The 11,248-nt window shown below is 52.7% G+C and overlaps 2 protein-coding genes across 2 annotated transcripts in view; one reads left to right on the top strand and one right to left on the bottom strand.

The window, feature by feature from the left end:
- VOLCADRAFT_118174 (uncharacterized protein) overlaps positions 1–3,129 on the top strand; it is a gene marked incomplete at both ends in the record, with an annotated part of 7,705 nt that extends 4,576 nt beyond the window's left edge. The window contains 5 exons of the mRNA XM_002952836.1: positions 84–205; positions 956–1,127; positions 1,795–1,819; positions 2,391–2,609; positions 2,935–3,129. Coding sequence (XP_002952882.1) covers positions 84–205; positions 956–1,127; positions 1,795–1,819; positions 2,391–2,609; positions 2,935–3,129 — 733 coding nt within the window. The remainder of the gene's footprint in view (positions 1–83; positions 206–955; positions 1,128–1,794; positions 1,820–2,390; positions 2,610–2,934) is intronic.
- Positions 3,130–4,651: 1,522 nt separating this feature from the next.
- VOLCADRAFT_93574 (uncharacterized protein) overlaps positions 4,652–11,248 on the bottom strand; it is a gene marked incomplete at both ends in the record, with an annotated part of 15,260 nt that continues 8,663 nt past the window's right edge. The window contains 10 exons of the mRNA XM_002952767.1: positions 4,652–4,743; positions 6,130–6,270; positions 7,325–7,393; positions 7,470–7,546; positions 8,063–8,094; positions 8,312–8,359; positions 8,771–8,893; positions 9,132–9,205; positions 10,289–10,437; positions 10,937–10,978. Of these exons, the coding sequence (XP_002952813.1) occupies positions 4,652–4,743; positions 6,130–6,270; positions 7,325–7,393; positions 7,470–7,546; positions 8,063–8,094; positions 8,312–8,359; positions 8,771–8,893; positions 9,132–9,205; positions 10,289–10,437; positions 10,937–10,978 (847 nt within the window). The remainder of the gene's footprint in view (positions 4,744–6,129; positions 6,271–7,324; positions 7,394–7,469; positions 7,547–8,062; positions 8,095–8,311; positions 8,360–8,770; positions 8,894–9,131; positions 9,206–10,288; positions 10,438–10,936; positions 10,979–11,248) is intronic.

The raw sequence follows: 11,248 nt of genomic DNA, 5'->3' as shown, positions 1-11,248 counted from the left end.
GGCGGGGCGGGGCGGGGTGCAGGAAACAGACCACCCACTGCTCACCTAGTGGTGCCATCTTACCGTCTGCTGCTGTAACACAGGCTCCGGAACCTCTTCCAGGAGGCAGCTGAGAGGCCGGCCTTGTATGTCGTACCCGCGTTTGAGCCTAACCCGCTCATGGAGATGGAGACGGCCAACGGAGTCAGCGATGCCGCGCTCTCAGGTAGGGCAATGGCCCAGAGACTGGTCAAGCCAAAGGCTTAAGGTTACGGCCATCAACGGCTAGTTACAAGTATATGTTACAAGTTCCGCGCGCATGTGCGGGGGGTGTCCGTAAAAGCCGGGGGGGGGGTAACGGTAGTAAAGAGACCGGCCATGTGGGCCCGGGCCGACCCGCCAGCGGCTGGCGCCGTGCCCTGTCTACTGTGGCCGCGTAGAAATGGGCGTCGCGTAGAAGTGGCTATGAGCTTTACGCCGTATGTACGGTTGGATCCGGCACAACAACGGCACAACATCATTCGTACACTTGTATACGGGTTACCGGCGGCCGAGCACGGCTCTCTTTTTCTATTTTGACGGTAACCGTGCAGTTCCTCTCTGATTATATGGCTTCGCTTGGGGTGCCACGACAGACAGACAGACAGACAGACAGACAGACAGACAGACAGACAGACAGACAGACAGACAGACAGACAGACAGACAGACAGACAGACAGACAGACAGACAGACAGACAGACAGACAGACAGACAGACAGACAGACAGACAGACAGACAGACAGACAGACAGACAGGCGCACTGATGACGACGACGCCATGCGGCATATGATGTCATATTCACCCTCCCTGCGCTACGCTCCATGCCCCTCACTTTCGCTGTCGTACGGGGTACGGATTCGCTTTTGAGGTTGCTTAATTGTATGTGTTTATCTATGTGTGCTCAACTCTTATGTGTGTGTATATGCGCACTGGCAGGTTCTAAGGCCGACCTGATAGCGCTCTGGTCCAACTCAACGGTTAAGGTGTTCCACGTCGATGGTTGCCGGCAATGCCACAAGCAGATCAACCATATGGTGTGGGCGAGATCTAACGAGTCTTACGAGGTGCATTTCGCACGTAACTTTGAGCCTTGGGGCATCCTGCCAAGGTAGGGTGCGAAGCGGGCGGGTGCATGGTGTAACAACCCAGCGGCGGCATTCGCACGTGTGCAGAGCAGACAGGGCGTCTTTACACACTGACCCAGCCACCGTAACACACACACACAAGCACACACACACACACAGCCGGCGGCTGCTGGCTGGACAGGGGGTTGCGGCCTTCTTTCGTAGGAAGGTTTCACCTGCAATAAATGAAGGGGTTTAGAAGCGCGTAATCTGTTTTTAGGACTGCATCTATAAGTAAATGCGCTTCTTTTGGAGTTCCTTGTGGTGGTGGAGGAGTCTGCCACAAATGCCCGGAGGCCTTTTGCCGTCCGAACAACGCCACCATCCAATGTCGTGTATGTGGTCGACCAGGGGGTTCTGTATGCCGCCCAAACTCTCTACCCACTCATGTGTGCGTTTAATGTATGTATGCATGTATGCATGTATTTCGGGGCATCCTCATCCAGTCACCCTAGCCGATTTCTCAATGGGTCGCTCAGGTTCAGGACCCACCACCGGCATCCAACGGAATCTGCCCGATCAACGGCGGCTCAACTCCATTCCTGTGTGTGTATGTGTGTATGTGTGTATATGTGTATATGTGTGTATGTCTGTGTATGTCTGTGTATGTGTGTGTATTTGTGCGTATGCCTCGCCGATGTGACCGTGCAGGTTCAAGGACCCTGGCTACGATGAGGTGAGGTCAATCTTGTGCTATGTGTTGCTGCTAAGGCCAACCCAGAGGACACAACTTAGGGTTGCAATTACACGTATCATCCACACCTAAGTTGCAATTACACGTTCCATCCATCCACAGGAATGCGGGGGTGTTCGTGTTTGTCAGGGGCCATGGATTCAGGGCTATGGACTATCGAAAGTTAATTCCGCCGTACGAACACAAACTGAAAGTCAGAGGCGGTTTTCGTCCTGCCGTCTGGACACCTCCTCATCCATCATCCAGTCACTCGATATCCGTGGAAATAGATCAGCAACCGACACCATTAGCGCGTATGGACTGACTGACGAACAATTCCTGCTAGGTTCGAACTAGTTTTCATAGCAGGAAATAGCTGCTTGTTCAATAGAACGACAAGGAAAGAAGGTAGGTAATGTGCCTGGAACAGCACAAAAAAGCACAAACAGCGCTGTCCTCGCACTCTGGCGCGTTGCGGCTGCTTGCGCGCTTCATTTACGTGCTTCATCGCTGGGACACTGAGCATAACACCTTACGCCGCTTACGCCGTTTGCTGTCAATCTTTTGCAAGCAGCGCTTTCGTGGATGGGCCTTTGATAAAATTCAGCACGTCGAGTCGCTGGCGCTGTTCAAGGACTTCCGCTTCGTAATTTTGCCAGACGTCTGGATTATCCACCGGCCACATCCAAAAGTCGCGATAGCAAGAATCCATGCCCAACATCAACAAACGCGAAACAGTAAGGAACAGCAAGAAGAGGGAAAATCAAATGACCAGGTCAACGTACTTCTAGAGGTAAGCTAAAACTAAAACGATTGCACCTTTGGTTGCTAACTCTTCCCATAGGATCCTTTTGGTAATCAGTCCTTGCGGTAGTCGCCGTCCGGCACTTTCTGTGACCTGTACTCACGTACAAAGAATCTCTCAAGCGATACCTCACATTTCACCGCAGCGACCCCCAAGTCCGCCGCGCATAATCCTTCAGCAATCCTCCGGCCCCCCTCCCACGCACCACCTTCAACTCACCCCCTTCTCTGCCCCAAGCCACATCAACCCCACCAGCACAGCAGCACCCTTCAGATGCAACGTACATTTTACCGTACATTTCTCTGCCTCCCAGCAGGAACTCAGTCTCAAGGATGGTCGCACCGGAACAGCGTACAAATTCTACATGTCGTACGTACATTCGCTGATCCGCGCAGAGCGGTCGGTGCTTGAGGGCAGCAACAGAGCGAAGTACGGCCCCCAACTGAATCCACAACTGCTGTACTGCAAGTCCAAATTGCCATGGTGGCAATCGCCCACCCTCAAATAGACCGATTCGCAATTTCCGGATGCGTATCTTGCAAACCTCGCCTTCTCGGCCCAGCCAGCTGCCAGCACTTCGCAGTAGAACCGGAATTGCGGCGGCAACACTGAAGTAACCTGGAGAGATTTGATTTTTTTTCACATCGGGATGGTACACGCTGTACACCTGCCGTGCTTGTATCCGCCGAGATGTTATTTTTGCTTGCGTGTGGTTTTGCATGCTCTCAGTTCAGTGACAATGCGGGGCTCGTTGCCAGCAGGGCCAGAACCTTTCCCATTCAGTGTGTGTGTCCACACTTACAAACTCTATTGCGTTGAGCTCTCAATGCTGATCGTTGTTAGTAGTAAAGTGTATATATATGTGTGCGTGTATGTGTATGTGTGTGTGTGGAGGATATGGTTGTCCTTGTCATGCTGCATCCAGATGGTTATAAAAAGCGCATGAGCAGCGCATGAGTTGGATAGATTGGGAGCCCCGTCGTACTACGGTTACAGCGAGTGTATTCGTCGTATTTGCAAGCGTGGGGCAGCTGCACGCCAAGATACCAATTCGATGCGGTAAAGTACCTCATGTATGATGTAAGTATGTATGTATGTGTGAAGCGTCATGAGTCGTGCAGGTAAGGTATATAGATACACATATACCCATATGCATTTGTGCAGATCGTAGATAAGTATGTTGAGTGTTAACGTTCGCGCTTGCGGATCATCACCATAATAATATGTAGAATTAAGGCCGCCATACACGCACGCCGCCGCCATACACGCACGCCGCCGCCGTACACGCACGCCGCCGCCGTACACGCACGTGAGCGTCACAACGATGTGGGTCATGGGCAGGTATAGCTCAATGTGAGGTGTCTGTAGTCCGGAGGACCCTTGCTGCCCCTTGTAGTAGTAGGGGGGAGGAAAAGGGGGAGCTCCCCCTTCCTCGAGGAAAGGATACCGCCGACTCCAGGATGACACCAAGGAGTCGCCGCTTCGAATTCGTGTGCTGTAATAGACATTGTACGCATGCGTTGTGTTGTACATGGAAGAAGCCTTTCACAAGGAAGGAACTCGCCTTTCATTTGATTTACTAATTTGTTCATTTACTAACTTGTTCATTCATTTAATTTGATTGCGGGCCGCGGGGCCCAGAAGGTCGTGGAGGAGGGGAAACGGGACCTATTGCGTTCCCCGCCTCCCGCCCACTCCAGATGCATCTCCCTTCTCGAGGGGAACGGCTTACATCACGATACACATACATGCTGACTGCAAAACTGCTCCAAGGCGATAACTGATTTTTGCGCATGCAGGTAGAGTTGACCGTTGTCACCATTTTTCAGCACGGCACAAGATCCTCTTCGAACCGAAGCCTTGCCACACCTTGCCACCTTGCCACCGCTCTCGCATCTCCGAGTTAGCGTAACACATGCATATGACGACCTACGCGAGCGCTCCTACACAGTCATACATGCATGTATATATATGTATATATATACATATATACATATATATATACCATCAACCAAAACTTCAAGGCCGCCTCATATCGCCTCATACCGCCTCATATCGCCCCCAGACAACGGACATCGGGATGTCTCCGGAGCAAACTTACCATGCAGCGGCACACAGACACCTGGCGGGGGGGGGTTGGATCTCAAGACATTTCGCATGTCACTCCATCAACCTTCCGTCAGGACAGATTGATAGACAGATCCGTCCGTCCGCCCGCCCCGGATTTCCCCTCTTATGATGTCGTACAAACGAGGTAACGCCGTCACCCAACCCAACAACCCGGAAAAACAATCCTCACGTCCACATGAACCGAATCAGGGAATTAGGGACACCCCGTCTTCAGGTGCTTACGGAGCATACATACATACATACGTATGTACGTACTCGAGGAACAGCTCACAGAAATCTTCTTTTCTCCGTGTTCCTCAACTTCTATTGCTGCTGCAGCACAGCAGGTTCCCATAGAGCCTCGTGGCTTCTTGATGGACAGATAACCCCCCGGGGGGGGGTTGTGCCCCTCGAAAATGCGCGAGGAGCAGATACACCAGGACATGTGGATGCAATCGGATAGGCACCGACATAGGCATCACGCAATAAAAGGAAGCGGACTCCGACCCCCTTCAAGCCCAAAAACGTTTTAAAATAAAAAAAATCCCTGATCTCCAACAAAAAACCAGAAACTATATACCTTTTTCACAATCCATGTCAAGTAAGACGAAGACGATGGCGACGACGAGTCAACGAGCTCGATGCTTTCCCCTGTCCCACACTTGACGAGGTTGATGATATTGCACCCCCCATCATGTAGCCCGTTGCCGTTAGAGCATGCCCCCCCTGCCTCATGTGCGTTATTAAGTACCTACCACCACCTACCGCACAGGCGTTTCAAGCGAAACAGCCAATACGTTGGAAAAGCAAACACGGCAAAAAGCATTTCTTTGGGGTCCAATCCTCCAACCTCCCCCACGGTTTGAAACCACACCGACTTTTGGAACCAAGATCCCACAAATCCAACCAACAAAAAACTAGACGCACTTGCACCCACCATCGTGTTCTGCTGCATATATGATGTATGTAAAATGGACACGCGACATGCAAGCAACGTTGCAACCGTACCGCCTGATCCCCCCCCCCAAGTGGCCTCTTGGGCCCTGCGACCGTGTAGGGCCCCCCCTTCTTGTTTTCCCCACGAAAAAAAACTCAACGCGTTAGGAATAGCTGTGTAAAAAAGACTTTCACCAAAAAGGCCACGCGTGCAGAATGCCATGTCAGCAAATTGGTGACAAACTTCTATACATAATACAACGTCATATAACTGATCGGGAAATTACTATACATTCCTCAAAAGTAGTATATATTAAATTCATAGTGAGGACATGTGGTTTGACAGATACCGCAGACAGAGGTATCGGCTCAGCAAAAATGCTAAGTCGCGGTGTAGTGTATACCCGAGGAAAGGTTTCAAAATCAATCCCAGTCAACGTCGGTGGACAGAACGCCTGCTCACCCGTCGCTATCGCCCCGACATGAATGCATGTTGAATTTAAATATTTGAGGTTTCCAATTTCTGTGGACGTTAGCCGCGTGCAGGCAAAGATTAGGAAAAAAGCAAATTCGCAGCATTTTCTCTTCTCCTTCGGATGCCGGCCTGCCCGTCAGCCCACACACACACGATCCCGGTACGAGCCGCAACGCAACTCTTCCCCCCTTTTCTCCCCCCCCCCTTCAATCCGACAGCAGTCGTAATGGGTAGTGGTAGTGCGCCAGTCACATAGCAAGTCCGGAGGCTCTCAACAGCTCACTACACCCCACCCGACCAGATCCCCACCAGCCTCTCACACACACACATACACACGCATACACACACACACGCATACACACGCATACACACACATACACACACATACACACACATACACACAAACACAGAGAGAGACACATACACACGCACACAATCCCTAACCTCGCACATCATGCTATCGCTTCACACTGCCCCCACCACCACTAGCGCTCTTGATTCTGCCTGCCAGCCGCAACAACCGTCATAAGGAGCAAAACCTCCTCCTCCCCTCCTCCTCCTCCCCCCCTCTCTCCGGGTTCACAGGATAAAAAAGCAACGAAATCCCTTGAAACCCAAAGCCCTAAATCACCATGTCTTGATCAGGCTCGCATTTTTTCGGTCCGCCGTGGCGCACCACATCTGTGCCTGTTGATGGGCTATCGTTCTTCCGCATTCTTCCCCCAACATCATATGCTCTTCCCCCTCCGGCGGCTGCCGCTGCTGCTGTTTTTTCCATTCCCCTCCCCCCCGCCCCTATTTCCCCTCATCATCCCCCCACCAAACCCAAACCCACACCCACACACGGCTGACCTCTCAGATCATCATCAGAGACAAACCCACCTGATGCCAGTCCCCCAGGTATGCAGCACCACTACAGCGGCAGCACTACAGCGGCTACAGGACTACAGCATCAGCACATCAATTAGAAATCAAAACGTGGCACGGGCGCAGCAAGGTCACGGCCCTGCGCCGGCAAGGCTCAAAGAGGGCCCCCGATGGCCTCCTTCTCCACCCGCCATTCATCCTACTTCCTTCTTCTCCCCCCACAGCCCACCCATCCACATGATGACGCCCCAGACGCCCATCCCTCATTATTACCTCCGTCACGGCCGCAAAACTCTAATATCATTCGGTGACAAACCTGCGCGCTGCATCGCCGACGTCTGTTCCCACCACAACTCGAGGGGAGGACCAGATAGCAATCCGGCAGCTGCCGCGGGGGCAACAGGGGAGCCAGCGGCGGCGGCGACGACGGGAATGACCTGTTGTTGCTGTTGTTGTCTTACCATTGGCAAAAGCGGCGGCGGCGCCAGTGCCGCTGCCGCTGCCACCATAGCATCCACCGGTGTATCCTGGTGGACGTCTGGGAAGTCCTGCGGCGCATTAATTGCGGGGTGTGTGCGCATTTGTGTGGTTGTGTATGTGCATGTGTATGTATGTGTGTGTATGTGTGTATGTATGTGTGTATGTGTGTATGTGTGTATGTGTGTGTATGTGTGTATGTGTGTATGTATGTATATATGTGTGTGCGTGTGTGTGTATTTGCACCAACCCCCACACGCCTAGGAAAGGGAGCTGCATGCGTACAGCTGAATGGGGCTAGGTGACTGGCAACAAGAGCTGCATGGCCTCCCCTCGGGCGGTGGAGAGGAGGGAGGGAAGAACCACGTGAACGCGTGAAGCTGATGCCAAGGAGGATGGACTAGGATATACGCCTCTAGAAGTATGTCACTAGAAGTATGTAACGAGCCCGGATAAGGCGATGGGGAGGGGAGAGAAGAAGGGGTTCAACCACCAGGATGCGACATGGGACGGCAAGGAAGTGTTGTTTGGCTCGCGATTGCAACACACACAGAGGAGAAGAAACCACAGAGCTCACACAAACACAAACAAAGGTCCAACCACCGGCACCTGCCGAGCGACGGGGAAGGCGTGCAGGTTCGGGGGGAGGGGGAGGGCGGAGGGGGAAGGGGAGCAAAGAGAGGTACAACCACCACACACCACCACGATATATATATACCTTGACCTGTAAACAAGCCACGGCCTAGTGGCGCATGTATGTCTGTATGTATGTCTGTATGTATGTATGTTGTATGTAAATGCAAAACACACCCACACACCCACGCACCTGGCCAGCAGGCAGCTCGTTCAGAATCTCCAGTAGTCGGTCCACCGCCTGCCCGGTTTGTTTTGGGAGGGGAGAGGGGGGGGAGAGGAAACAGGAAGCAGGAAACAGGAGGGCGGGGTATTGAAGAGGATGGGGGCAACGGAGGTGATGGGGGAGGAGGGAGGGGAAGACGAACCACGAGCGAGTGAAGCTGATGACAAGGAGGGTGGGGGGGAAGGCCGAGGAGTAAGCTGTGTTTTGCAGGGAATCGATAAGCGCTGCACCGAGTAGCAAAAAGAATGCCTCTTGCGCTTACGCCTTGGCCGTCGAGGTGAGCAAGATGGAGCAACAAAAATACAACAGTGTACGACGATCCACATATGTGCACCAAAAAGGGCGGCACATTCATTATGACCTAAGCATCATACTCGTCTACTAGCCACGTACTGTAACAATTTCGTACATCGTACGACACCGTACCTGCTGGCTGCTCAGCCTCAACTTCGGCTCCTGACACCAGCACTCTTCAATCAGCTGCCGCAGCTTGAGGGGACAGCGGGCTCCGAGCTCAAATAGAGGCGGCCGAAGGCTGCGGTAAGCCACCTGTGCACGGAAAAAAAAAACAGACAGAAAGACAGAACCAGTCAATGCCGTACAGTACGACACCATAATGAACATCCTTTTTACATTGTCCAATAACAATCAATACGCCCTTAAACGAGGAAATAAAAATACAAACAAACCTACACACATACATACGTACATCCCTACCCTACCCCTCGCCATAATCCCGCATGTGGCCCCTGTGTTGGACTGCCCCCCTACCTCCTACCCCCCCTACCTGGTAAGCCACCAGCAGCGGTTTCAAACCCTGCCAGGGCCTCTTGCCCGCCAACATCTCCCACATGATGATGCCTGGGGGTGGGTGTACGTACATAAGAATGTATGTACTTGTACTTATGTATGTATAAATTATGTATGTCCATGTGTACATATGTAGGTATACACGGTCTGGCCTGGTCGACACTATTGTCTTATATACAGTTGAAGGTACTTGGTTCGATTCCTGGGGAGACCCCCGACACTGTCGGGAGCGTAAGAATATGGCTAGCTGCTGAGATGTGGAGTTGAGATCACATTTGATGGATCGAGATTCGCACGCTGGATTGATGGCGATTCCTGAACCCCTGTCTCTGCGGATGTTCGGGTGACTGGGTGAGAAGTGATCCTAGAAGGCAGGTTGATCAACCGCCTTGGACTGTCAGTTCGTACGGCGTAATACAGTGAGGTAATGGTGGATGGTGCGGTATGGTATGATAAATCGTAGAAATGACGATGTGTTCAAATGGCCCAGAAGCCCCCCACTCTGTAACAATACGTATGTATGTATGTATGTATGTATGACGTTGATTACACTGTGGGCTGAAAAGCCGGGGGCCCAGGGCCGAAACACAGCGCGGGGGGCGGGTGCATACGGCTGGTCAGTCTCATGCACTCCGCCCCCGGGTCAGGCCGCACGGGAAACGACGGCCGGCACGCAACAACGCTTGTTTGGCGCTCCAACTAGACGGGATCTATGCCCGTTGGTCTCCTAACATAAAGAAGTCGCAACTGGGGGGCTCTTCCTGCCGACCGAACGAACCGAGCATCTCAGAGAGCTCGCTACCAGGACCTGGGCGTATGTATGTATGCATGTATGTATGTATATATGTATGTATGTATGTGCATATGTTACTGAGTGCCACATGCCGAAGGGCGGGGGTGGTGTGCAGGAGGGGAAGGAAGGAGGAGGGCAGGGGACAAACATATGCACACACAATTACATACACAAACAAGTTATAACACACAGCGGCAACATCAGAGCGCCTCAGTGCATGCAGACCGCATGCGTGGTCATACGCTGCACCTATCCCCAACACTACAACCCCCCTTCCCTCCCCAACACTACAACCCCCCTTCCCTCCCCAGCACGGCAACCCCCCGACCGCCGCGACCTACCGAGCGCGTACACGTCGGTCCTGTCCGTGACAGATCGCCTCAAGTCGTGTAGCTCGGGGTTGTCCATGGACACGAAGCACTCCGGGGCGATATAGGCGGTCGTGCCCGCGTCTAGATTCTTAGTGCTCAGATACTCCTTGATCTTTGTTCTGTATGTTGCATTTGGGCGAACGAACAATCAACAGACAATCAGACAGACAGACAGACAGACAGACAGACAGGTGCTTACAAAGAACAGGAAGGTAGATATACAAGTAGACACATCATGTAGTCAGTAGCACAGGGTCCAGGTACCCTGAGCCCTGCTCGCCATTTTAAAACTGCGTTGGCTGAGAGACAGAGACCGAGACGGGTGTGACATTTTGACAAAACTGCAGACAGACATAACTACGGACGGACAGACAGAGAAGCGCGGAAATGCTTCCGTGTATCTGCGTCCGGATCCGCCTCCGCGTCTGTGTTGAGGAGCGGGGCCGTGTCCGTGTCCTGCCTCCGCGCCTCTGTATACTTTGCGTCTCCAGGTCGCCTCCCCTTAGACCGCTGCCTCTCAGCCGTCTCTCCTCCCCCCAACCTCCCTAAGCCGTCACGCTTCTTCACTTCTTGGCAATCGAACCCACCCCCCATTACCGCCCACCCGCTACTTCCCACCGTGCCAAGCCGAAGTCCGAGATCTTGCAGCGTCCGTCCCGGCTGAGCAACACATTGGCCGGCTTCAAATCCCGGTGAACGATTCTTTTTCCAATATTGTAACCGCGGGGGCGGGAGGAAGGTTGGGAGGGGGAAATTATATGTAAGAACATGCAGCATTAACCAGAGGTTTAAGCGAGCGGCGAGTAAGGGGGGAGGATGGTGGCGATGATATAGTTGATGATGTTTGATATTGTTGTTATTGATGTTGTTGATGGGAGGTATTACACTGTGGGTGGCTCTCGTCCCGAGAAAGGACCGAGAGCACCGGGG

Source organism: Volvox carteri (genome assembly GCF_000143455.1).
Source record: "Volvox carteri f. nagariensis unplaced genomic scaffold VOLCAscaffold_32, whole genome shotgun sequence".
Taxonomy (NCBI): Eukaryota; Viridiplantae; Chlorophyta; class Chlorophyceae; order Chlamydomonadales; family Volvocaceae; genus Volvox; species Volvox carteri.
Note: the sequence above shows the minus strand (reverse complement) of the source record. Positions and strands in the feature narration are given on the sequence as shown.